At 38.6% G+C, this 27,572-nt stretch overlaps 1 protein-coding gene across 2 annotated transcripts in view; it reads right to left on the bottom strand.

The window, feature by feature from the left end:
* SYTL5 (synaptotagmin like 5) overlaps positions 1-20,561 on the bottom strand; it is a 284,046-nt gene extending 263,485 nt beyond the window's left edge. For both annotated transcript variants that reach the window (XM_064278136.1, XM_064278137.1), the window contains exon 1: positions 20,401-20,561. In XM_064278136.1, the coding sequence (XP_064134206.1) occupies positions 20,401-20,519 (119 nt within the window). In that variant the 5' untranslated portion in view covers positions 20,520-20,561. The remainder of the gene's footprint in view (positions 1-20,400) is intronic.
* Positions 20,562-27,572: the final 7,011 nt, after the last annotated feature.

Below are 27,572 nucleotides of genomic sequence, written 5' to 3'. Positions count from 1 at the left end.
GCAGGTGAACAGAGACCAATTGTTTGACTTCGATGGGCACTTGCAAACTTTTAAGACCCCAGGCACTACATAACAAACTAGGAGATAGAAGTCCTAAACATGTTAATAGGCCAATTAACTTGGATGTCCCATGAAACCATGATCTTAAACTCCAAACCAAGGAACCAAATCCCAGGAGGTTTTTGGCTGTACATTAGAAGCCTCAGCAGCTCCTCTTCTTTTTTTTTTTTTTTACCATTTTTGTAAATACAGTTATCACACAACTTTTGTCAATTCAACTTTTTACAGGCGTACAACTTATTGACAGCAATTTCAACAACTGGATGTCCAACCCTATCCTTAATTATTCCATCAACATTTACCCCTTTTTCCCCTCCCTCCTGCCCCTGGTAATCCCTAATAAACTTTGGTCTCTGTACATTTGCCTTTTCTTGTGTTTTTTTTTTTTAATATAAGTGAGGTCATACAATATTTGTCCTTTTGTAACTGACTTATTTCACTCAGCATAATGTCTTCAAGCTCCATTCATATTGTAGTGTATATCAAGACTCCATTTCTCCTATTGACTGAGTAGTATTCCATTGTATGTATGTACCACATTTTGTTTATTCATTCATCTGTTGACTGGAATTTAGGTTGTCTCCGCCTTTTGGATATTGTGAATAGTGCTGCAATTAACATTGGGGTACAAGCTACTGACTGGGAGAATATCTTTGGAAACCATATATCTGATAAGAATCTAATAACCAAAATATATATAAAACTTTGACAATTTAACAACAAAAGGACATATGACGCAATCATAAAATGGGCAAAGAACTTGAATAGACAATTCACCAAAGAGGGCATTCAAATGGCCACCAAACACATGAAAACTTGCTCAGCATCATTAGCTATCCTGTTACCTGTTGCCATCGAGTCGATTCCGACTCATAGCGACCCTATAGGACAGGGTAGAGCTGCCCCATAGAGTTTCCAAGGAGTGCCTGGTGGATTCGAACTGCTGACCTTTCAGTTAGCAGTCATACCACTTAACCACTACCACCAGACAGATGCAAATCAAAATTTCAATGAGGTAACATTTCACTCCCACTAGGATGGCTGAGATTTAAAAAACAAACACAAACAAAAAAAAGAAAATAACACATGTTGGCAAGGATGTGGGGAAACTGGAACCCGTATCTGTTGCTGGTGGGAATGCAAAATGGTACAGTAGTTATGGAAAACAGCATGGCAGTTCCTCAAAAGACTAAAACTAGAACTACCATTTGACTCAGTAGTTACACTCCTAGGTATATTTCTTGCTTCCTTTTTAACTGCCCCTCTAATATATGGAGGATGCCATGAGATAGAGTCCCTAGCCATGCTGTTATGGACATATAACATGAGTGAAAAATAAATCCTCATCATTTTAAGCCATTAAGAGTTTTGGGTTATTACTCCAGCATGACTTAGCCTATCCTGACTGAAAAACACATAGCCTAATTCTTCATCAGGCTGGCTACCACATATTATTTTTATTTCAGCTTTACTACTGGTTCCCCAGAGAGGTTTTCTCTGAACCCCAAATCTATAGCAGATTCTCATCCTATTCTCATTCATAGTACCTGTTCTCTTTCTTCACAACATTTACCATAACTTTTGACAGTGAATTTCTTTGGCCATTTAGTGGTTTAATGTTTGTCTCTCCTACTCCTCTGTAGGCTCCAAAGGAGCAAGACTGTATCTGTTCTGTTCAGCTTTGCATTTTGCAGCACCTAATCCAGTGTCTGGAACATAGTAGATATCATTTGATTGAATGAATAAAAGAAAGCAAGTGAATGAGCGAGAGAGAATGAGAGAAGGAAGGGAGGGAGGGAGGAAGATCCAGCTGTGCTACTAGGTGTCACTGGGCATTCCATTTAACCTCTCTGGGTCTCAGTTATTCCAACTTTAAAATGTATAATTCTGTTCCTATCTTCTTCCAAGGGTATTTTGAGAGTTGGAGGCAATAAAGTATGATTATGTGCTTTGTAATTACAGAGGCCTTTGTAATATGAAGTCATTATTATTAAAAAGAGAATGATAAGAGAAAAGGTACACAATGTTGGATCTGCTAAGAATAAAATGAAATTAAAAGTGGCTAAACTGCCATCAAAGACATTCTAAAGAAGTAATACAAGCCTTAGAAAACTACGGAATGTTCCTGATTCCTTAGTAAGGACTTCCAGAACTTTTTCTATTTCCTTGACCTCACTCTGACTACTCGCTTTTATTCAGAAAGCAAAACTATTTTGATACTTGAAAATACAAAAAAAAAAAAAAAAACTAACCATTTATCTCTACTTGTTTTTATCTGAAGAGAAACAGAGTATGGGAGATGGATAAAAAGAGTGCAGTAGACATAAATATGGCCCAAACTCAAATGTTAAAACCTGATAAAAAATAAAAAGAAAAAAGAAAAGAAAGATTTGGTTGAAGACATTTAATTCCAGCGAGCACCAGTTCTTTATTTGAGATAAATTCAGGACCCCCTTGCATTTTAAAATATCAGTTGATTCTTTATTCTTTAGGCTTCCTTATTGCTACACAGAGGCATTCATATTAACATGAGAATTGATGATCTATATGTAGTTGAGATCTTAAAGGTGGAAGAGATGAATTATCTCAACTATAGTTGAAAGATAGACTCTTTTCATTTCTATATTCTGGTGATATATTGGTTTCATTTCTTTCTAGTCCATCACGAAAAAATGTTCACTTTATTACAAAGGCTGCTTGCTTTATCACCTAGACATATCCCTTTCAAATCAAGAATTGTTTTCATCAAAAATCCCATCACATTTTTGTGGCATAATTTTTCTTTTGGAAACCCTGGTGGCGTAGCAGTTAAGAGCTACAGCTGTTAACCAAAAGGTCGGCAGTTCGAATCCACCAGGTGCTTCTTGGAAACCCTGTGGGGGCAGTTCTACTCTGTCCTTTAGGCTCATGGACACTAAGAATAAAGACTATACTTCCTAGCATCCTAAGCAACTAAGTTTTTTTTTTTTTTTTTTTGGTTTATTTTTCTTTTGGAAATACCGGTAGTGTAGTGGTTAAGAGCTACGGATGCTAACCAAAAGGTCGGCAGTTCAAATCCACCAGCCACTCCTTGGAAACCCTATGGGGCAGTTCTACTCTGTCCTATAGGTTAGCTATGGGTCAGAATTGACTCGATGGCAATGTTTTTTTTTTTTAATTTTTCTTTTGTTACTCTGTCTAGGCTCAATTGTACTGAATACTCTTCTGCACCAAGCAAGATAGTAATTGTAGAATGGAAGCAATTCACTACCTGGAAGAGGAAGCCATGGATAAGCAATGTACAAAGCATTCTTGATTCCTTGATGCCTTTAAACAATTCTCATCTTATCTAGCAGAGAACATCAAGGCCCAAGAGAGATAATGAGCAAGCAGGAATTGTATAGTGGCCCAGAGCATAGGGTTCTGAAGTCAGGTGGCCTGGGTTCAAATCCTGGCTATGCCACTTATTTCCTCTGAGACTTTAAGCAAATTACTTATCTGTGTCTTACTTGCCCCTCTGTAAAATACAGATCATAATAGTTACAACCTCATAGGGTTGTTGTGAGCATTAAATTAAAAAAAAATGTAAAGTGTTTAGCACAGCTGACACATAGAAATTGTGGAATAGACTGCTATTTGTCTCTCAGTATCTGTTCTTCCCTTCTTCCGTATCAGTAAAATGTCTAGCTAGGCTCATGGACACTCAGAATAGAGACTATATTTTCTAGCATCCCAAGCAACTAAGTTTGGTCATGAGTCTAACTGTTGGCCAGTGGGATTTAACATGATGTAGGCAACCTGTGTGGATCCTTGGTGGTGCAGTGGTTAAGAGCTTGGTCGCTAACCAAAAGTTCAGCAGTTCAAATCCACCAGCCACTCCTTGGAAACTGTATGGGGCAGTTCTACTCTGTTCTATAGGGTCACTATGAGTCGGAATCGACTCAACAGCAAAGTTTTTTTTTTTTAAGCAACCTGTAGGCCATGTCCCTAATGGGAAATGGGTATCCTTTTCCCTTGCCCTTTTCCCCTTCCCAGAGACTAGAATAAAGACATAGTGGTAAGCCATTTTGGATCAAGAGCCAAACCTATATCCCAACTTATACAGTAAGAATTCAGCAAATATCTGGAGCCCTGGTGGCGCAGTGGTTAAGCATACACTGCCAACCAAAAGGTTGGAAGTCTGAGTCCACCAGCTGCTCCTTGGAAAGCCTATGGGGCAGTTCTACTCTGTACTATAGGGTCACTATGAGTCGATGGCAACGGGTTTGGTTTTGGTTATTATTTGGTGACATTAGCTTGTCCACCTGTAGATGTGTTACTATTTGGTTCTGCTTCAGCTTCTACTTCAACGTCTGTAAGTTAATCCTTTTCTAGAGCTGGAGAGTTTCATATTCTTTTAAGAGAGCAAAACCAGTGACTGAGAAAATGTATTGTCAAACCAGAAACAATGAAACAAAAATCACTGAAATTATATATGCTGGCAGAATAATGTCACAGCAGGCAGATGCCAGTGACTGCATAGCTCCTAACATTCCCATCTGCCATTCACATCCAGAGGCAATGCCATCAAAACTGCTGCTAGGTCATATTTGCCTGAGAGAAGGAAAGTCGATGGGTGACCAGATCTCCTTTCTGTCCTCTGAATATGAAAATATTACTTTTCATTTTGATTGTAGCTTCTGTGTACAGAACGTATTATTAAAACCTAAACAACACAACACTTATCAGTCACAAAAATGATAGGCACTCTGCTTTCTATGTCATTCCATTGATCTTTGATAGTAGCCTATGAGAAAGGCGTTATGATCCCCATTTTACAAATAAGGAAGTGGAACTCAGAGGGATAACTTGCCGTGAGTCACAGAACTATTCAGTGGTGGGGTCAGGATTCATACTCAGAATTTTTTATTTCAAAATCTCTACCCTTCTCCCACAACAATTCTTCTCACTGGCTTTCAATTGGTTAAAATCTTTGCTCAGAAAGGCACTGTACTTATTAATGACTGCTGTTTCTGTCCTAGTTGTGCAAAGCCATGCTGAGCACACTCAGAGTTAAGCCTCAGTAAACATGAAAGGTTTCTTTTGTTTTCCTCCATTTCTCCCATCATATCGCATCTGCCCAGGTGGCCTCTTATCACAAAGTCTCTCACGACAAATATTCTCCAATGGAGCCGTTCTTCAACAGGCACCACTCTGGTCCTAGCAAACCCTAAAACGTTTTGTTTAGTTTCTAAATCAAAGGATCTTAAAAAGAATGAAGAGCCATAATGATATCAAAAAAAGAAAAAAGAATGAAGATCCTCTGAGAACTGAAGAAAAGTTCTGCCTGGATAGAAAGCTGCTTCAGAGAAAGTAACAAGCAGCTGGATCCAAAGACTACTAGTCTAGATAAAGAAGTCCTGTAAATTGTGCCAGTTTCATTTATTTAGAAATCCTCTCAAGGTGGGAGAGCATTGTGAAATCTTCATGTTTTCAGGTGACACCAAGCATTTCCTGGTAGTAAAACTCTTGGGTCAGAGGAATATAACGGAAGATCTCACAAAGCTATGTGAACAAACAACTGACAAAATAAAAAGAGCTATGATACTGAAAAGTAAATATACTTAAGTGAAATAATTAAGAAAGAAAATTAAAAAAAAAACAGTTGCCATTGAGTTGACTCTGACCCATGATGACTCCATGTATGTCAGAGTAGAACTGTGCTCCATAGGGTTTTCAATGGCTGATTTTTCAGAAGCAGGTCACCAGGCCTTTCTTCCATGTCACCTCTGATGGACTCCAACCTCCATCCTTTCAGTTAGCAGTACAGTGTCTTAACCATTTGCACCACCTAGGAACTCTGGGAGAAGTAGTCAGAAATACAGAAATACAAGAAAGATCCTAACTAATCTCAAGACCGCAATCAACAAATCCTTATGGACTTTGCAAAAACATTAAACATGTTTTTATATACTACAAAAGGGTAATGACATTCTGGAAACTTTTAGAAAGGATGATGGAGACAAAAAACAGCAAACATTATCTGCCTTTGAAGTCATGATGAAGCCATCCTCTTTGCCTGACATCTCATCCCTGCCTTCTTCCTCTTCTCTATTTCGCTTCCTTTACTGCTTAATGGTTTCTTCTTAATAAATCACTTGTCAACAAATCCTGAGCTCATAGTCTACTTATGGGGACCACAGCCTAAGACAGGGACATCACAAATCATACAACAAAGACAACTCATCACAACTCTAACTTTAACTATAGTCTTAAAATCATAGCAGAAATTGATCTGATATGTAATTAGGAGACCAAGTCTTCCACCTTGGAATAATTTGAAATAAGTATTGTCTCAATTTCTTAGCCTACCAAGGTACAGGATGTGTTTTACTAATCTGAAGCTCAAAGGGTACCTTCTTGAGTATCAAAAACAGCAGGAAATTCTGTTATCAACATGATAAATTACTCAGACGAAGGGGAGGAGGAGATAGAATCAGTACACTAAGAAGTAGGAAAGCTGCATTTCTCTAAGGCACGACAACAAGGATAAAATACTGGGCTTTTTAAAAATTATTGCTATGACACTGAAAGGAGAGAATTAACTTGATGGGAGGAAATTGGGCATTCATACTCGAAAAAAAGATACTTTAAAGAGAACACGTTGTCCTTAAAAAATACTTCCTTTAAAACCACTTCTGCTGCTGAATACGTGCACATACTAGAGGGTATTTTTAGCTTTATAAACATATAGCTCAAGTTTGTTTCTAAAATGTCTACAAATTGAATTTGTGTTAAGTAAATTATTTCAAATGCACAAAGAAAGGGGTTATATGCTCAGCAAAGACTGAAATTAGTACTTAATTTTTCCCACTCTGCCTTTTTAGGTGGTGCTGATGAGACTCATATTTTCAAAGATAAGAGTTATTACAAAAACCACTCTCAGCAGTTTTCCTATTTGTCAGTAACAGCATATAGTACAAGAAATGTCAAGTCACCATTTCTGTGAAATCCATTCAGAAAGACTATCCACATTGTTTTCTTTACGTGCTATGCTTTTTTTTTTCTTATATGCTTCATTAGAAACCATTATGGCAATTAATTACTTTCAGATTCCATAGAAAAAAGCATAAGATTTGTGCTGAGCAACAATTAAACAAATCTGATCCATAAGATTAACAATCTAAATTGAACTCATTTTCGGAGACTGCTGGTTATCCCCCAATATCCCCCTATACTCTTTATACCAATATAATTCCCAAATGTTAGCTGGTCCCAAAATAAAGACTATACTTCCCAGCCTTTCTCACAACTAAATATGGCCATGTGACTATATTCTGGTCAACATAATGCAAATAGGGCCATATGTGAAACCTCTCAGAAATGTCCTTAAGGGAAAGGAACATGCCCATTTTTTTTTTGCCCTTTTTTCTCCTTCCTGCCAACGGGGATGAGGACGTGATGATCAGAGTTAGAGCAGCCGTCTTGGACCATGGGGTGCTAGGCTGTGTTGAAAACGGCAGAACAATCAGTTAGAACTAGTCTAGGTCTCTGGTGAGCGTGGTGCCACCACTACCAGCCCTAGCTTGCTTTCCTTTTGATTTCACATAGGCAAACAAACAAACTTCTCTTTTACTTAAACTACTGTTATTTTGATTTTCTAACATTCCCAGCTGAACCTAACCTCAATTTCTATACCTGTAAGTGGTATGGATGATGTAGTAGAAGAAGAGAAGCATGCAAATTACGGCTTTAAAATGGTGTCTATGGTCTGTCAAAGATGTAAATTGTTCATAGTTTAAACAAGAATACATCAATTTGATTTCAGTCAATGTTAAAGTGGAGATTGTGAGTGCCAATTCAATAAAATACACAATTTTACTTTTGATAAATTGGAAATTAATTCATCTGTGTTTTTTTTGTGTCCCTTACACCTTGTATATAATAAGTGCTTAGCAAACATCTGCTGAATCTTGGAAAAATATTTGCCAAATATATGACAAAGAGAGCTCATACAAATCAATATTGAAACAACAGCATGAATGCCCAATAGTAAATGGACAAAGGCCGGTAATCAAAAATTCACAGAAGAAGAAACACAAATGGTGAATAGTCATGTAAAAATGCTTAAACTCACTAATAATCAAATAAATGAAAAATAATGTAAAATTTTACTTATCAAATCAGTAAAGATAGATAATAATAATTTTTATGCTGTCAGAGGTTCAATATCATAGTTTAGTGAAGAGGAAATTGGCACAACTTTTCTGGAAAACAATTTTTCAATAGAAGAGCTTCAACCATTTGTTATTGTTGTGCGTCATTCAGCTGATTCTGACTCCAAGCGACTCTGCAGGACAGAATAGAACTGCCCCATAGGGTTTCCCAGGCTGTAATCTTTACAGGAGCAGATCACCAGGTTTTTTTCTCCTGAGGAACGGCTGCTGGTAACAAGCCTTTTAATCCTGCAGCTTTACTTCCTGGATTCAATTTAAAGGAAATATAAATCAAAATACGAATGACGATATATTAAAAATTAAGGCAGAAGGTTTAAGAATAAGGATGTTCATGGAAATTAGAATGAATGGCTAAACAAAACATGCATATCCATATTATGAAATCTTATCCATCCAATAAAAATGATGCTTTAAAAATTTTTTAATGACATGAAAAATATTCATGAAATAGTGGTCAGCAAAAATAGAAGATAAAAAGTAACATACACAGTATGGCTCCAATTACATAAAAATTATATAGATACACAGAAAAGTGAACCAAAACCAATCAAACCCATTGCCATCTAGTTGATCCCGACTCATAGCAACCATAAAGTGACAGGAAGGAAATCCAACAAAAGCAGAAATTACTTCTAAATGAGTTTTAAGTTCATATTATATATATTTTCTTATTTTCTATAATAGATTCTAGTACATTATTTAGTTTAAAAACTTAAAAAAAAGATTCTTTGCTCTGTAAAAGTTGTATACATTTTAGTAATTTCTATGAAATGTTTACTAAAAAAACCCAGTCATGCTTAATTACTCTGCAATAAAGTAATGATTAGAAAAATCATTAAATGCATGTTAGCCTAGTCCTATTATAAATTTTATTTTATTAAACCCTAACTCCTATTAATATAAAAAAATTTTTTTTATATTAATATAGGAGCATTCATATAAAATTACTGTTGCTATAAAATGGTCATCTGAATGAAATCTGAAATGTTTGAGGTGGCATGTTTGTTAGTGAAGTTTTCACTTTTATTTTCTTAGAAAGAAAATGCCTATTTCCCAAGAATATAGTTGATATTTGCTTAATTAGAACTTCCTTTATGAACTGACCTAGCTTTGGGGGATGGGGTCTCTTCACTCTCACTCTGAACCCCAACATCCTACTCCATGAACACTCAGCCATTGTCTTAGTTTCTTAGTGCTGCTCTAACAGAGATACCACAAGTGGGTAGATTTAATGAACAGAAATTAATTTTCTCACAGTTGATGAGGTGACAAGTCCAAATTCAGGGCACCAGTTCTAGAAGGCTCTCTCTCCGTGTTGGCTCTGGGGGAAGGTCCTTGTCTCTCTTCAGCTTCTGTTCCTTGCTTCCTTGGTGATCTTCATGTGGCCTGGCATCTATCTTCCCCTATCTGTGCTTCCTTGCTTCTGTGCCTAACCTGCTCTTTTTCTATCTCAAAAGTGATTGGTTTAAGACACACCCTACACTGATACGGCCTCATTAACATAACGAAGAAAACCCTGTTCCCAAATGGGATTACAAGTGTAAACCAAAAAAATCAAACCTGTTTCTGTCCAGTAAATCCTGATCCATAGTGACCCTATAGGACAGAGTAGAACTGCCCCCCTCAGGGTTTTCAAGGCTGTTATCTTTATTACAGAAGCAGACTGCCACATCTTTGTTCTGTGGAGCAGCTGGTAGGTTCAAACTGCCAACCTTTCGGTTAGCAGCTGAGCTCTTAACCAGTGTACCACCAGGGCTCCTATAAGGGTTAATATTTACAACACATACTTGTGGGGGACATAACAGCCATGTCCTAGATTATGTATAGTCTGTGGTTCTGGAATTTACAGTGAAAGGGAATAGCACCTTCTTGGACATGGCTGTCAATTATCCCCTGCTGACGAGGGACATGCCATCTACACCAATTCTGGTTAGAGACAGTACACAAGGATGGGAAAGGGTACTAAAAGGGACTATAGGGAAGAGTCAAAAATATCTCTATCTCTGCATCTAATCTATGTCTATCTATATATATGTGTTTGTGTGCATGTATGTATAGACTCCACATAGGTAACAATTTTACTTATGACTGTGGTGACTATTATTTCAAAACAACGACAAAATTGGTTTGGCAAATATAAGTTCATTTTTGGACCATCCGATGTTTGAAATGTCCCCAAATACCAGATATTTGTGGCCATATGTCTATGGTGAGACCTATGAGTGAGAATTGCTTAGAGGGAAATGCTGTGGAACCAAAATTTAAGTTAGCTTCCCTACATGTGTGTACGTATTTTAAAATTAATAAGATCTTAGAGGGAAAACCCCAAGATTTTAAATTTATTTAAGGCAGAGCTGGATTTTTTTCTTTTTTTTTTCATTTTTCTGTGACTCATTAAGAGTTTGGGTTTTATTTGGGAGCCAGTACACTCATGCTGGGAGTGTCTGTTAATCCATTAAGAAGCTTTGTAGCAATTCTTTTAGGATTCAAACAAAAGTTTACCAAACTAGAAGTCCACTTCAATAGTTCTCCTGGTGTTTTATGGGGACATTGAGTCTTCAGGCATTTGAGAAGGTCAAATTAATTTTCTTCTTAGCGGCAGTGATAAGATTTGGAAAAACAAACAGCCTGCAGGTCAAACATTTGTAGAGGATTAAGAGCATATTATTGCTTGGCACTTAGTTTCCCTGTCTTCCAAGCTGAATGTATTATTCCCGAAATCTCTTCAAATCCATTTGAACCAAAGATTTAGTTTATCTGCAGGATACAAAAATAGCCAATTCGAATATGCTTTCCCCTTCTGTTTCTCCTTCCTTCTCGTCCCCCAGTACCAAAATGATGGAATCAACCACATAAAGACAAAGCCATAAGGTGATGGCAGTTTCCAGGCTGGGGTCTGTGGTCTCTCGATGATAACTAAGCTCTGGCTTGCTTAGTGGCCTATTTCAGCTGAGCTAGCTGTGTGTAACAAAACAAAATACACTTGCACTTTGGTTTTCAGTTGGTATAAAGAATAGGACAACATAAGGAACTCAGTTTTTATTGTGCAAGAGCAATGGTTCAACAAATGTCATAGTAAACTTGGATAATGCTATACAGATTATAGGTCAGAACTGAAAATTAATGTCTTTCAGTAAGTACTAAATAATGTTCTCTGCTTTGTTCCATTCCTCTGATAGCAAGGCCATTGATGGGGTTTCAGGAGGGTCTGAATAGATGCATTTATTGCCTAAGTATCACAACATAGAGGAAAGGGAGGCAGTACGAAATAAGAGAACATCAGTTCTGATGTTTACAGTTGAGAAATTAATTTCTCTAAATGTCTGTTGCCATATCTATAACCAGTAACCAGTTGCCATTGAGTTGACTCTGACTCATGGCAACTGCATGTGTGTCAGAGTAGAACTGTGCTCCACAGGATTTTCAATGGCTGATTTTTTTGTAAGTAGATTGCCAGGCTTTTCTTCTGAGGCACCTCTAGGTAGATTGGAACCTTCAATCTTCTGGTTAGCAGTTGAGCATGTTAACCGTTTGCATCACCCAGGGACTCCTTCACATCTATCCCACCTAGTGCTGTCAAGCCGATTCCGACTCATAGCGACCCTACAGGACAGAGTAGAACTGCCCCGTAGAGTTTCCAAGGAGCACCTGGCGGATTTGAACTGCCGACCCTTTGGTTAGCAGCCGTAGCACTTAACCACTACGCCACCAGGGTTTCTTCACATCTATAGAACATTATAATAGCAGACACCTCAGGGTTGACATGGGGATTAAATGAGGATACATTTGTGAATTGAGCAATACATTCTCTGGTATGAGGTAGTTTACCTTCCATACTGGGATGGATAGTGTTCCCTCAAAACTCATACCCTTCCTGGAACCTCAGAATGTGACCTTATTTGGAAATAAAGCTTTTGCAAATATAATTAGTATGAAATCATACCGGAGTAGGGTGGGCTCCTAATCCAATATGAGTGATGCCCTTATAACAACAGGAGGAGAGACACACAGACACACAAGAAGAATGCCAGGTGTCTTGGTTATCTAGGGCTGCTATAACAGAAATACCAAAAGTGGATGGTTTTAAAAACAGAAATTAATTTTCTCACAGTCTAGTAGGCTAGAAGTCAAAATTCAGGGAGTCAGCTCCTAGGAAGGCTTTCTCTCTCTCTTGGCTCTGGAGGAAGGTCCTTGTCATCAATCTTCCCCTGGACGAGGAGTTTCTCTGCACAGGAACGCTGGGTCCTGACACTGTTTCCTTGGTGGTATGAGGTCTTCATTTCTGTTTGCTTCTCTCTTTTATATCTCAAAAGAGACTGGCTTAAGACACTACCTAATCTTATAGATCTCATCAATATAACTGCCACTAATCTATCTCATTACATCATAGTGATAGGATTCACAACACATAGGGAAATCCATCAGATGACAAAATAAGAGACAATCATACAATACTGGGAATCACGACCTAGCCAAGTTGACTGATGTTTTTGGGGGACACAATTCAATTCATGACACCAGGTGATGAAGGAGACAGAGATTGGAGTGGTGTGTCTACAAGCCATGGATTGCCAGAAACACCAGAAAGCTAGGACAAAGCCATGGAACAGATTCTCTCATAAAGCCCTCAGAAAGAGAGAGAGCATGGCCAAGCCAGCACCTTGATTTCAGATTTGTGGCCTTCAGAACCGTGAAAGAATAAATTTCTGTTGTTTTAAGCCACTCAGTTCATAGTACTTTGTTACAGCAGTCATAGGAAACTAATACACCGTTTTTTTTTTCCCCTCCTGGCCCTCCTGAAAGGTCAGATATATTGCTCAGAAGTCAAAAGTAGCCAAAGAGTGGAGTATGGGCTTTGAAGCCATACCATGTGGCTACAAATAACAGCTTTGCCACTTTCTAGCTGTGAAACTTTGGACGCGTTATTTAATTTAGCACCTCATCTGTAAATGAGGATATTAATAGTTCTTACCTCATTGGGAAAATAAATTCGTAACCTGTCCCTCACAATTTTGCAAAGCCTTCTTGTTTTCTATACCTCCACATTCATTTTACCATTCTTCTACTAGAGGCAATGAAATACATTTAAGCTGTTACAGGACATGAATTACTACAGATGGGGTGAAGCATAAAAATGTTCTGAAGATGGCAGAACCCTGTAAAATTATCTAACTTCCCAGACAGGAGCTCCATCTCTGATATCTGACCGTCTCTAGTCCAACTCTACCTTTTCTCTTGGACTATTTAAGCATTCAGCTGCTAACCAAAAGGTAGGCAATGCGAATCCACCAGCTGCTCCTTGGAAACCCTATAGGGCAGTTTTACTCTGTCCTGTAGGGTCACTATGAGTCGGAATCGACTCAATGGGCGACAGGTTTTTTGGTATAGGTGTCTTGCTTCTCCCTGAGATGGCTATCAGGGTTTTCAAATACATTCCCAAGGCTAGAACCTAACAAGGTGTATGTCTTCAACACCAAGGGACAATAAAATGCAGCCCTTGGGCAAGTCTGTCCCACTGCCTGTTTTTATAATAAAGTTTTATTGGAACGCATCCTTGCCCATTCATTTACATGTTATCTAATAGCAGAGCTGAGTAGCTGCAACAGAGAACATATGCCCTGTAAAGCCTAAAATATTCACTATCTGGCCCTTTACAGAAAAAGTTTGCTGACCCGTGGTCTACACCACAGATAAAGCCTGATCCATGACTACAAACTTCTTTATGGATTCGACAAGCAGATCGTGTCTGACCTCTTCCATAATTCCAACAATAAATGCATAGCATTTGGCCCATAGAAGGTGTCAACGGATGCTGATTAATTCTGATTCTTGGGGACTGTAGAATGCTTTTGTCTGCATGCACCAGAAAATCTGATCCAAACTGCTATAAACAACAAGGAAATACGTTATCTTACTTAAGTAAGAACTCCAGAACTGTGATAGGCTCAAGTATATCAGGATGCTGACAGTAATTCTTGGCCATTTTCGTGGTTCAGCTTCATCAATGTGCTGGCTTTCATCCTCAACAGCAACTGAGATAATTGAACATATCCAGTGGGTGAGAGAACCTTCCATAAAATCGGGGCTATATATCTAATTGGGTCATGCTTGGTCTTATGTACACCCACGGACCAATAATATTTGTCAGGGGAGCCCCAATCATGGTATGGTTAGATATAATTAAAAAATCCACTGTTGGAGCCGGGCATGGAGTAGACACCTGAACAAAACTGAGGTTTGGTTGGGGAGGAAGAAAGGAGAAATGTACACTGCAAGCCCACCAATAATGTTCACCATTGGGAAAAGTCCAACATTAGGTGCCAAAGAGAAGGTAATCCCAGATATGTTTTTGTGTATGGTGACTGTTATGGACTGAATTGTGCCCCCCACTCCCCAGTGTATGTTGAAGGCCTAACTTCTGGTGCCTGTGAAAATGACCTCTTTGGAAGTAGAGTTTCTGAAAGTGTTATTGGTTATATAAATATTAAGTCATACCAGAGTTGAATGGGTTTTTAGGTAAGCAAGATCAAGTAGAGTATGAATGTTTTAATGAGATTTCTTAGAGTAGATACTATGAACCTACATACAATTTTATGTTAGTCTGAGTTCTTCCAGTATTTGAAAAATCTAAGGCACAAATTAATCAACAAAGGCATATATTTTGTGCTTCTGAACTGTCAGAATTTTTCTTCCATTTGCAATCACTGTTGATAGCTCGATTTTCTTTGTATTAATTCTTCCCTTTTTCTTCATTGCATTAAAGCCATCAATAAATCTAAGTGATTTGTTCTCTACAGGAAAAATTTTAAAATACTCTTACTCTCTTTATAGTCAAAACTTGTGCCTGATAATATCCTACCATTCCTTCCTGCTTGATCTGAAGGAGAAGAATAAATATATTTGAGTCTCACAGATGAACCCAGAATACTCTGATAGTAGGCAGATACTTTTTGTCCCAGGCTATGACTGATGTTGTTGTTGTGCGGCATGGAGTCGATTCTGACATATAGCGACCCAATATGACAGTGTAGAACTTCCCCATAGGGCTTTCTTGGCTATAATCTTTATGAAAGCGGATCGATAGGTCTTTCTCCCACTACGATTGATACCTGGAGGCAATTATCATGCCTTCCATTGACTTCTGGGTGCGGAATACTTTCACATGCACCCAGAGGCCTGTCCCACCTTAACTAACGCCAAGCTTCAATGGCTACGTGGACTTTGGAGCACAGTTGGGCATCAGGCCTAAAATGTTGATTCAATACAATTTTTACACTCTACCTATTCTATTTTCTTCATCTCTAAGGACAGCCTGCTCAAACAAATAAATCCACTGCTTCCTCCAGAACTCCAATTTACAGACACTCCAGATCTGTTTCTTCTTTGTAGTCTTTATAATTCTTAAAAAATGTGATTAAACTTCCCTTTCCTTTAGAAATCCATTAGCAGAATCTGAAGGTGATTTTGTGGTTCATAGTAAACACAGCTGACTTATATTTTCCAACTGTCAAAATCCTTTTCACATTTCAAGGCCGTGATCCTCTGTGAAACTGTTCCTTCAACTTCTGTCTAATTCATAGTTAATTATGTCTTCCTCTAGGCTTCCATAAAACACCAACTTATACCTCTGTATAGTGAAAAACTATTATTGTAATAGCTAGCACCAATGTTTACTGTTACAGAAAAATCTGTTACACGTTGAAATTCCTTGTGCTGATGGTTTTGGAGGATATCAGGGAAAAAAGGGTTAAGTTCCCTATCTGGTCTGGCAAAGACAAAATAAAGAATAGCCACAAGTGGTGAGATGCAAGGGGAGAGGAAGAATTTAACAGAAGCAAGTAGTGGAGTTAGCATTAGCCGGGAAATTCACAAAAGTATGGGAAACGTGGCTACTGCAAATTTTACCTACATCCTGAGACAGTGTCATTTTCTGGTCTTTGGGTTATGCCTCTAGTTTGCACTCACTTCACTCCACCTTGCACTGTCTTTAGCTGATCATGTATCCGTCTTCCCCACCAGCCTGTGAACTTCTATATTGGGGGTCTTAAGCCTTCTGATGCCATGATTCCTCCCCTCCCCCTGGCAGTCTGGGGAAGCTTATGGATTCCCTCTCAGAATCATGTTTTTGTTCACATAAATTATACAAGTTTACAAAGAAAATCAATTATACTGAAATACAGTTATTAAAATATCTTAAAAACAACATAGTAGTATAATAACACAGGTACATTATTAACACATTAAATAGTAAGATGCTGTGCCATATATCTGGAGCCCCTGGGTGGAGCAAAGAGTTAACACACTCGGCTGCTAACTGAAAGGCTGGTGGTTTGAGTCCACCCAGAGGTGCCCTGGAAGAGAGGCCTGGTGATCTATTTCCAAAGAATGAGCCACTGAAAACCCTATGGAGCACAGTTGTACTCTGATACACATGGGGTTTGCCATGAGTTAGAATCCATAGCAAACATTTTTTTTTCTTTCCTTTTTTTTTTTTTTTTGGTGGCAGATCTAATAACTACCATAATTTTACTAGTGTCTCAGGTTGGGTTGTGTAGAAGCTGACTCTGAAATGTGAATTTGTGTGCAGGAGACACCTGCAAAGGAGTGGGGGAGACAAGACAGGGAAGTGGAGAGTGGCTAAGCCAAGGGGTGATTTCCAGGTGAAGTCGAGCATCAGCCTGATCTCACAGAGAACTCTGAAGCATTAATTACACTGCAAAGTGCGTCCTGCCTTGAGTCAAGGGGTTCCTGTACCTGTCAGTCATTGGCTTTGGCTTGCCCAGTAGGGACATAAACTCAAGTTTACTTGGCACGTGTGGTTCTATAATCTTATGGGCAACTCCAGTTACCCAAAGGCAATCCTCTGGGGAAGGTAGTAGGTGCAAATCTTTAGAAGTAAAAAACCAAAAACCAGTTGCCATCAAGTTGATTCTGACTCATGGTGATCCTATGTGTGTCAAAGTTGAACTGTGCTCCCCCATAGGATTTTCAATGGCTGATTTTTTTGGAAGTAGATTGCCATGCCTTTCTTCCAAGGTGCCTCTAGGTAGACCTGAACGTCCAGCCTTTCAGTTAGCAGCCAAGTGTGTTAACCCTTTACACTACCCAGGGACTCTACTTAGAAACATTCAGAAACTGGGGGATGAGCACACAGGTCCTACCAAGGGTCACTGATTGGAGCACTGATAGCGTCTGCTAAACTCAGTTCCATCAGGTCGATTTCAACTCATAGTGACCCCATAGGGTTTCTGAGGCTGTAAATCTCTATGGAAGCTGACTGCCACATCTTTCTCCCCCACAGTATCCACTACAACTAGTAAATCAAGGGCAATGAAAATCAACCAATAGGGTAAATTATTATAGCCATCAATTATTGAGTGTTTCCTGTATTCCAGCACTATTCTAAGCTCTTTACAACTTTAACTGGAAACCCTGGTGATGTAGTGGTTAAGTGCTACGGCTGCTAACCAAAAGGTCAGCAGTATTTATTTAATCCTTACAACAACCTTATAAGGTAGCTCATGTTACCATTTCTGTTTTGTCAGATAAGGAAACTAGATTTACCTGAGGAAGCAATCTATCTAAAGTGACACAAGGATTTTATGGTACAACTAAGATTTGAACCCTGGATGTATGACTCAACATGCCCCCTAAACACTCTGTCACCCCACATGGCAGGACTTCTCAATATAGGAGGCTGTTAAGAGTGTCAGAGCCTGAGTCATCTGGTGTAAGTTTGTATCACGGTAACTCAGAATGAAATGAAGCAACACATTTAAAGCAGTTAGCACAGAACACTCAATAAATACTAACCACTGTTGTTATTTTTAAAAAGGGAACAAAACATAGCAGCTTAAAAAAAATCTATTTCCTAGAAAAGTATCTCCTGAATGGATAAAAGTGTTTCTTCTGTTATTTTCAAAAAAGTTTAAAGAGCCACTTCATTCTTAATAGCTCTGCTGTATATTTTGCATTTTGGCTCCATTCTTCACAGGGAATAAAGAAAGAAGACAAGAGAAGAAAAACTGAAAGGGGAAAAGGAAGGGGGAGTATAATAGATTATTACTAAATGTTATTGAGACTGACAGAAACAAATACTCTGAACCAAGTCTTATTGTACTTCTGTGTTTCCTGGGATCTGGTTATTAAATTGTTTCTTCCTGAACCCCCCCAAAAAAGGAAGTAATTTTTAATTGTCTTGAGACTTTCATCAATATCTGGTTAATACCTCCCATAGACAATATAACTTTTCGCAGCATATGAGAAAAATTACTCGCTTTTCAATGCCAAAAATATCATTTCTGATTTCTTTAAAAGTATTAACTGCATTTCATCACCACCTGAATTCCAGACTATTACAAATTTAATTGTATTCCCCCAAAAGATATGTTGAAGACCTAACCCCTGGTACCTGTGAATGTGACCTTGTTTGAAAATAAGATCTTTGAAAATGTTATTAATTACGTTAGCATGAGGTCATACTGGAGTAGAGAGAGTCCTAATCCAATATGACTGGTGTTCCTATAAAAAGAGGAAACAACACACAGAGCCAGAAACAGAGGGAAGAAGCCATGTGAAGGTGGAGACAGAGATTGGAGTGATGCATCTATAAGCCAAGGATTTACAGGGATTGCTGGGGACCACCAGAAAGAAGCTAGGAAGACGCAAGGAAGGATCTTCCCCAAGAAGCTTCAGAGGGAGTATGGCGCTGCTGACATCTTGATTTCTGACTTCTAGTGTCCAGAACTGTGTGACAATAAATTCCTTTTGTTTTAAGCCACCTAGTTTGTGGTACTTTGTTATGGCAGCCCTAGGAAACTAATAAATAGTCACAGAAAAAGTGCAAAAATTTTAACCAAAGCTTTTGTTTCTTCAAGATTGGTTGAATATCTTGGAGGAATAGAAAGGAAGATTCTGGGCTCTTGACTGCGAACTAAGCATCAATCAAGAATATTTCAATGTTGTACTAATTCTAAGGAAGCTAACTCCTTTAGGCACATCGAAGATTTCTGCAACACGTGAAGATAATCTTATGACAAACTTTCTCCTAAAGTAAAATAAACATAAGCTTCTGATTACAGTTTTGGGAGCCACAGAAGACACAAAAGCTACATGCTGCACAATTGACAGTGACTGAGGGGGGAACTGTGTTTGTTTATGCTCCTTTCTTCAGGAGTGAGATGCAATAGTCAAATATATTTAACAATCAGCACAGTACAGATATAGCAGCCAATTGGAATGAATGTTAAAACCAATCAGAAAGATGCTGTGGCCATTCAGATGATGCAATAAATCAGAATAGATGTGGTGACCAATCAGAATGATGTTTTGACTATTCAGAACAGATGATGCAACCAATCAGAATGGATGTTGCAACCAATTAGAATGATGCTCTGATTATTTAGAACAGGTGATGCAATTAGTATGGATGCTGGCTGAAACTGAGGTAAAGTCATACAGTGGGAACCAGCCAAAGATCAGCCCTCTCTACAACTGATGTGAAATCCAATTGCACCTGTATTACTCAACTCTCCTCACACAAAAATAGAAACTTATTTCAAGAAATTCAGGTGATTTCTGAGACACAATGGAAACTTGCCACTTTCCAAATCTCCCTCTTCTCCGAGCTATGTGGAGGTAAATTCCCAGTAAGACTGATCTAGAAAGGCATTATAAATAAGTAATAGCTAATATTTTTGAGCACTTATGTGCCAGGCACTATACATGCATTATCTTACTTAATCATTACAACAAACTTATGAGGTCAGTACTATTATTATCCTTGCTTTACCTATGAGGAAACTGAGGCATAGAGAAGTTGAGTGGCTTGCTCAAGGTCACACAACTAATACATGCCAGAGCCCATACTCAAACTTGGGCAGTCCTTACTCTTAATTACTAGTTATGAAATCATTAGCAAATGGGCAATGTCATCAACATCTTACTATTATCCCAATTCATTCCTCCCATCTGGATAAATGGTAAAGTGTCAAAAATGTTTTCTAATAATTGGGCTACTTCTGGGAACTCATGAAGTCAACAGCCACTGTCTGCAGTGCAGTCATAGTTGCCCCATTTCTGATCTAAATTGCTTCAAGCAAGCAAAAAGCAGTCAAGGAGAACAGAAAAGATAAAAGAACATTACCTTATTCTCTTATCCTCCACTTTTTTCAAATATTCATCTCTTTTTAGAACTCCTAGAATCATTTCCTTCTCATGATCCAATAAAAATGACAGATTGATGTACTCCGAGTTCTTAGACATGGTATTTTAGCAGCAACTCTGAATAGCAGTGGTCGAATGTTCCAGAAAGTGAATCAGTATTCACAATTGTTAAAGTCCTGTTGATCAGTTAAGGGTCACTCAATTGCTCAATGTCAAGTGGTTTTTATAAGGTCTCGGCTGAATAACCAATGATGGTTTGGTATTTTTTCAGGCTACACAAAAAACAGGCTACACAAAAAACAGGCTCCACTGGGATTACATTCCAAAAAAGTCATTATTGTTTTAACTGAAAAAGATCTCCAAAGCCTTTGTTGCAGCATGCAGTCAGACGACAGCTGAGTTTCACTAATGATGCTCAACTTCAAAGCTTCAGAAATCTATAGAGCAGGGATCAGATTTGCTGGGACAGAAACCTGAAAACACTAAAAAGGTAGAGAAAACAAAGGAGAGAAAAATTAATTAGGCCATTTTCCCCATAGCACTGGTAAAAGTGTCTAATTTTTGAAACAGTGATATAGCTAACTCAATGAAACCCAAACTTTTTCGATCAGAAAACACGCTTTTTTTAAATACTGTGTGTTTATTGGGGCCCTGGTGGCACCATGGTTAAGCATTTGGCTGCTAACCAAAAGGTCGGCAGTTTGAATCTACCAAGTGCTCCTTGGAAACTCTGTGGGGCAGTTCTACTCTGACTTATAGGGTCGCTATGAGTCGGAATCAACTGGATGGCAGCGGGTTTGGGTTTTTTTTTTTTTTGATGTGCCTATTACCATGAAACATCACTTATTAGTTGATTCCAGGTTCTCTATGTAAATTTAATTTCTTCCATTATGATTAGCTTCCTCTGCCAGTCAGATCCCATTACCACCCTCGCAGCTGACTCACAGGTAAAATAGAGGTAGCACTTTGAAACGCAAAGTGCACAGTCTGGACTGTCCACAACAGTTCAGGGCCCTTAAGTGACTCCCTATCATTGTTCCTCCCTCCCTCCCGATTCCTAGGACCACAGCACGAATTGGCGCTACCTGTATCAACCTGAATATATCCCACATAGTGTTGAATGAAAAATTAAGTTACAGAAGAATTCATGCAGAATGATTAACATATACATTAAGGATATAATTTAGAAATGTATATATATTTGTAGCATATATATATATAAGGAAATGCACAGGAAATTCAGGATTGTGATTACCTCTGGGTTTTTTCTTTTTTCTGGGGTCAGAGAGGGACGCAGAGGGGCTTCAAGTGTATTGAGTAATGTCTTATTCTCAATATGGGTGTATATATCTCAAAATGTGCATAGTTGTTTTTGAATTATTCTAGGTGTGTACCATATACTGCAAAACAGATGTTTTAAAGCTACACTTGCCAGGTCCTGCTTCTCGTCCTAACTCTTAAACACATTCTTTCATCAGCCTAACACCTAGATTCTCTCTGTCCAGCTCCTTTAGAATGATGACTCTTAGGGTGATCTACCTGGTTTTGTGATTTGCTATCATCCCAATACAGTGTCCCTCAACTTTCCCCCAGCTCCATGAACTACAGTCTACATGCAAGTTACACTTGGTTTGCTGGGCTGTAGCCAGGCTTCCAGGCACAATTAGATACATACTCAAAGGCTGCTTTGAAGCCTGGCATTAGCCCTAAGGTCAAGCTGACCTCAAAGTCTCAGGAGATCTGCAAGGATGGGATCTTATCCAGAGCCTCCCCAACTCTCCAAAGCCCCCATGTGTTTGTTCCATACATTGTGCACCAAACCAGAACTTTGCTGAAATGACTCAGAACTGAAATGCTCACATCAGTGCAGACTCTCTGGGTTTATGCCAGGCCTTTTTTTCCATATCCAAAGCCCTAGACACAGCAAGGATCAAAGGGCCCCAAGGTTGACATGAACAGGAAGCAATAGGGTTAAGAGCAAAAGGGGATTTTCAGAAAGGCTAAAGCAGTGTTCCCACTTTGGTTTTCTCATCACTGTCAACTGTGGTTTCCTCAGGTAGAGAACGCAATTGGTTTTTCCACCCTTTGTGTGTCTTATCTGGTTTTATGCTGGAAAACTAATTTGGTGACTCAGTGAATGACATTATAGAAAAAAATTTTTTTTCTATATAAAAAAAAAATAACCGGGTTTAATTAAGACAAATTTTGTGTTTGAAATGTCAGAGATTTAGAATGTCCTATGCTTTTTTTTTTTTTTTATGCTTATACTCTATAGGATTGTGTTTAGAAATTATTCAAGGGGTTAAAACCAAAAAACAAAATCTGGTGCCATCAAGTTGATTCTGACTCATAGCAACCCTATAAGTCAGAGTAGAACTGCCTCCATAGAGTTTCCAAGGAGTGCCTGGTAGATTCAAACTGCCGACCTTTTGATTAGCAGCCATAGCACTTAACCACACCACCACCAGGGTTTCCATTCAGGGAGTTGGGGGCTATAAAAATGCTTGACCTAAAGCTTATGGTTATCCATACCTTGAGCTGTAAATGCAAGTATGCCCTCTAAAAACTCAAGGGTTTGCCCTATGAGGTGAATAAAGTGAGAGTAATAATACCATATGGAGCCCTGGTGGCACAGTGGTTAAAGCACTTGGCTGCCAATCAAAAGGTCAGCAGTTTGAACCCAGCAGCCTCTCCACAGAAGAAAGATGTGACAGTCTGCTTCCATAAAGATTTATAGCCTTGGAAACCCTATGGGGGCAGTTCTGCTTTGTTCTGTAGGATCACTATGAGTCAGAACTGACTTGATAGCAATGGGTGAATAACACCATAGGCAGCACATAAAGGTAACAGAGAAGTCAGGAAATCAAGCAAAGATAGAAGAAAATAAAATTGCCCTGTGCGAGTTAATTCTGTTTTGTTTTGAACTTCTTTTTTTTTTTTCACGTATTTTATTTTTACAGTTGTTGAGAATATACACAGCAAAACATACACCAATTCAACAGTTTCTACATGTACAATTCAGTGACACTGATTACATTCAAGTTGTGCAGCCATTCTCACCCACTTTTCTGAGCTGTTCCTCCCCCATTAACATAAACTAACTGCTCTCTAAGCTTCTGTCTAATCTTTTGAGTTGCTGTTGTCAATTTGATCCCATATAGATAGATCTTAAAAGAGCATAATGCTCGAGACAGAAATACTTTACTAATTAAGCAAAATTATTGTTTGATTTTAAGAAGATTTCAGCAGATTTTTTAAAATTGTACTTTAGATGAAGGTTTACAGAACAAACTGGCTTCTCATTAAACAGTTAATACACACATTGTTTTACGACATTGGTTACCAACCCCACAGCATGTCAACACTCTCCCTTCTTGACCTTGGGTTCCCAATCACCAGCTTTCCTCTCCCCTCCTGCCTTCTAGTCTTTGCCCCTGGGCTGGTGTGCCCCTTTGGTCTCGTTTTATTTTATGGGCCTGTCTAATCTTTGGCTGGAAACCCTGGTGGCATAGTGGTTAAGTGCTACACTTGCTAACAAAAGGGTTGGCAGTTCGAATCCGCCAGTCGCTCCTTGGAAACTCTATGGGGCAGTTCTACTCTGTCCTATAGGGTTGCTATGAGTCGGAATCAACTCAATGGCACTGGGTTGGGTTTGAATCTTTGGCTGAAGGGTGAACCTCAAGAGTGACTTCATTACTGAGCTAAGAGGGTGTCCGGGGGCCATACTCTCAGGGTTTCTCCAGTCTGTCAGGCCAGTAAGTCTGGTCGTTTTTGTGAGTTAGAATTATGTTCCACATTTTTTTTCCAGCTCTGTCCAGGACCCTCTATTGTGATCTGTCAGAGCAGTCAGTGGTGTGGTAGCCAGGCACCCTCTAGTTGTACTGGACTCAGTCTGGTGGTGGCTGTGGTTGTTGTAGTCCATTAGTCCTTTGGACTAATCTTTCCCTTGTGTCTTTAGTTTTCTTCTTTCTTCCTTGCTCCTGAAGGGGTAAGACCAGTGGGGTATCCTAGATGGCCACTCACAGGCTTTTAAGGCCCCAGATGCTACTCACCAAAGTAGACTGTAGAACATTTTCTTTATAAACTATGTTATGCCAATTAAGCTAGCTGATCCCCGAGACCATAGTCCCCACAGCCCAGCAATTAGGTCCCTCAGGGACTTTGGATGTGTCTATGGAGCTTCCATGACCTTGCCTTGTGCAGGTTGTGCTGGCTTCCCCAGTACTGTGTACTGTCTTATCCTTCACCAAAGTTACCACTTACCTATTGTCTGTTTAGTGTTTTTCTATCCCCACCCCTTCCCTCCCTTGTAACCATCAAAGATTATTTCTTTTTGTGTGTAAACCTTCTCATGAAGGTTTTTACAGTAATGGTCTCATACAATATTTGTCCTTTTTTGATTGACTTATTTCACTCTGCATAATGTCCTCCAGATTCATTCATGTTATAAGATGCTTCACAGGTTCATCATTGTTCTTTATTGTTGCATAATACTCCATTGTGTGTATGTAAACCACAGTTTGATTATCCATTTATCTGTTGATAGGCATCTAGGTTGTTTCCATCTTTTTGCTATTATGAACAATGCTGCAATGAACATGGGTGTGCATATGTCCATATGTGTGATGACTCTTATTTCTCTAGGATATATTCCTAGGAGTGGGGTTGCTGGATTAAATGGTATTTCTATTTCTAGCTTTCTAAGGAAGCGCTATATTGTTTTCCAAAAAGGCAGTATCATTTTGCATTCCTACCAGCAGTGCATAAAAAAAAAAAGAGTTCCAATTTCCTGCAGCCTCTCCAACATTTGTTATTTCCTGTTTTTTTTTATTCACGCCAGTAAAGCTGGGGTGAGATGGTATCTCATTGTGGTTTTGATTTACATTTCTCTAATGGCTAGTGATACTGGGCATTTCCTCATGTGTCTGTCAGCCCCTTCGATGTCTTCTTTGGTGAAGTGTCTGTTCTTTTTCTTTGCCCATTTTTGAATTGGATTATTTGTCTTTTTATTGTAGAGGCATTGGATTTTCCTGTAGATTTTAGAGATTAGACCACTGTCGGATTTCTCATAGCCAAAAAACTTTTTCCTAGTTTGTTCTTTTGGTGAAGTCTTTTGATGAGCATAAGTGTTTAATTTTTAGATGATCCCATTTATCTAGCTTATCCTCTGGAGTTTGTGTGCTGGTAATTACGTTTTGTATCCTGTTAATGCTGTATATTAGGCCCTCTAGCATTGATCCTGACGGCACTGGGTTTTTTTGTGGCGTTGATCCTAATTTTTCTTCTGTGATCTTTATAGTTTTTGGTTTTATATTTAGGTTTTTGATCGATTTTGAATTAATTTTTGTGTATGGTGTGAGGTATGGGTCCTGTTTCATTTTTTTGCAGATGGACTTCCAGTTTGCCAGCACCATTTGTTAAAAAGACTGACTTTTCCCCATTCGATGGACTTTAGGCCCTTGTCCAAGATCAGGTCACCACAGGTGGATGGATTTACATCTGGATTCTCAATTCTGTTCCACTGATCAATGTATCTGTCATTGTACCAATGCCAGGCTGTTTTGACTACCGTAGCTGTATAGTAGGTTCTGAGGTCAGGTAGTATGAGTCCTCCTACTTTGCTCTTTTTCTTCTTTTTTTTTAATATATTTGTTTTTATTGTACTTTAGAAGAAAGTTTACAGAACTAGTTTCTCATTAAACAGTTAGTACACATATTGTTTTATGACATTAGTTAACAAGCCCACGACACGTTAATACTCTCCCTTCTAAACCTTAGGTTCCCTGTTACCAGCTTTTCTGTCCCCTCCTGCCTTCTAGTCTTTGCCCCAGGGCTAGTGTGCCCCTTTAGTCTCATTTTGTTTTATGGGCCTGTGCAATCTTTGGCCAAAGGGAGAACCTCAGGAGTGGCTTCATTACTGAGCTGAAGGTGTCTGGGGGCCATACTCTCGGGGTTTCTCCAGTCTCTGTTAGGCCAGCAAGTCTGGTCTTTCTTTTTATTTACTCTTCTTCTTCAATAGTGCTTTACTTATCTGGGGCCTCTTCCCTTTCCATATAAAGTTAATGATTAGTTTTTCCATCTTTTTAAAGAATGTTGTTGGTATCTGGATTGGGATTGCATTGTATTTGTAGACTGTTTCGGGTAGAATTGTCATTTTCACAATGTTGAGTCTACCTATCCATGAGCATTGTATGTAGATCTCTTGGTTTCTTATAATAGTGTTTTGTAGTTTTCTTTCTACAGGTCTTTTACATCCCTGGTTAGATTTATTCCTAAGCATTTTATTTTTTTAGGGGTTATTTTATAAATGGCATTGTTTTCCTAGTTTCCTTTTATAGTTCTCTTTCTTGGTGTATAGGAATCCAACTAATTTTTGTAGATCTTGTATCCTGCTCCTCTGCTGAACTAGTTTCAGTAGTTTTCTCATGGAGTCTCTTGGGTTTCCTATGTATAGTATCATATCATCTGCACATAGGGACAGTTTTACTTCTTCATTACCAATTTGGATACCCTTTATTTCTTTTTCTTGCCTTATTGCTCTAGCTAGGACTTCCAGCACAATGTGAAATAGGAGTGGTAATAAAGGGCATCTTGTCTTGCTCCTGTTCTCAAGGGGAATATTTTCAGCCTCTCTCCATCAAGAATGATGTTGGCTGTTGGTTTTGTATAACCAAACCAAAAACCAAATCCAGTGCTGTCGAGTCGATTCCGACTCATAACGACCCTATAGGTGCCCTTTATTATGTTGAGGAATTCCCGTTCTATAACTATTTTATTGAGAGTTTTTATCAGGAATCGGTGTTGGTCTTTGTCGAATGCCTTTTCTGCATTGATTGAGATGATCATGTGATTCTTTTAACAATGTGGTGGATTACGTTGATTGATTTTCTAATGTTAACCTATCTTTGCATACTTGGTATGAATCTCACTTGGTCGTAGTGTATTATTTTCTTTGATATGATGCTGAATTCTATTGGCTAGAATTTTGTTGAGAATTTCTGCATCTATATTCATGAGAGATATTGGTCTCTAATTTTCTTTTTTTGTGGTGTCTGTCTGGTTTTGGTATCAGGGTTATGCTGACTTCATAGAATGAATTTAGAAGTATCCTTTCCTTTTCTATGTTCTGAAATAATTTGAGTAGTACTGATT

Source organism: Loxodonta africana, chromosome X (assembly GCF_030014295.1).
Source record: "Loxodonta africana isolate mLoxAfr1 chromosome X, mLoxAfr1.hap2, whole genome shotgun sequence".
Taxonomy (NCBI): Eukaryota; Metazoa; Chordata; class Mammalia; order Proboscidea; family Elephantidae; genus Loxodonta; species Loxodonta africana.
The sequence above is the reverse complement of the archived record's forward strand: the minus strand, read 5'-3'. Positions and strand labels throughout refer to the sequence as shown.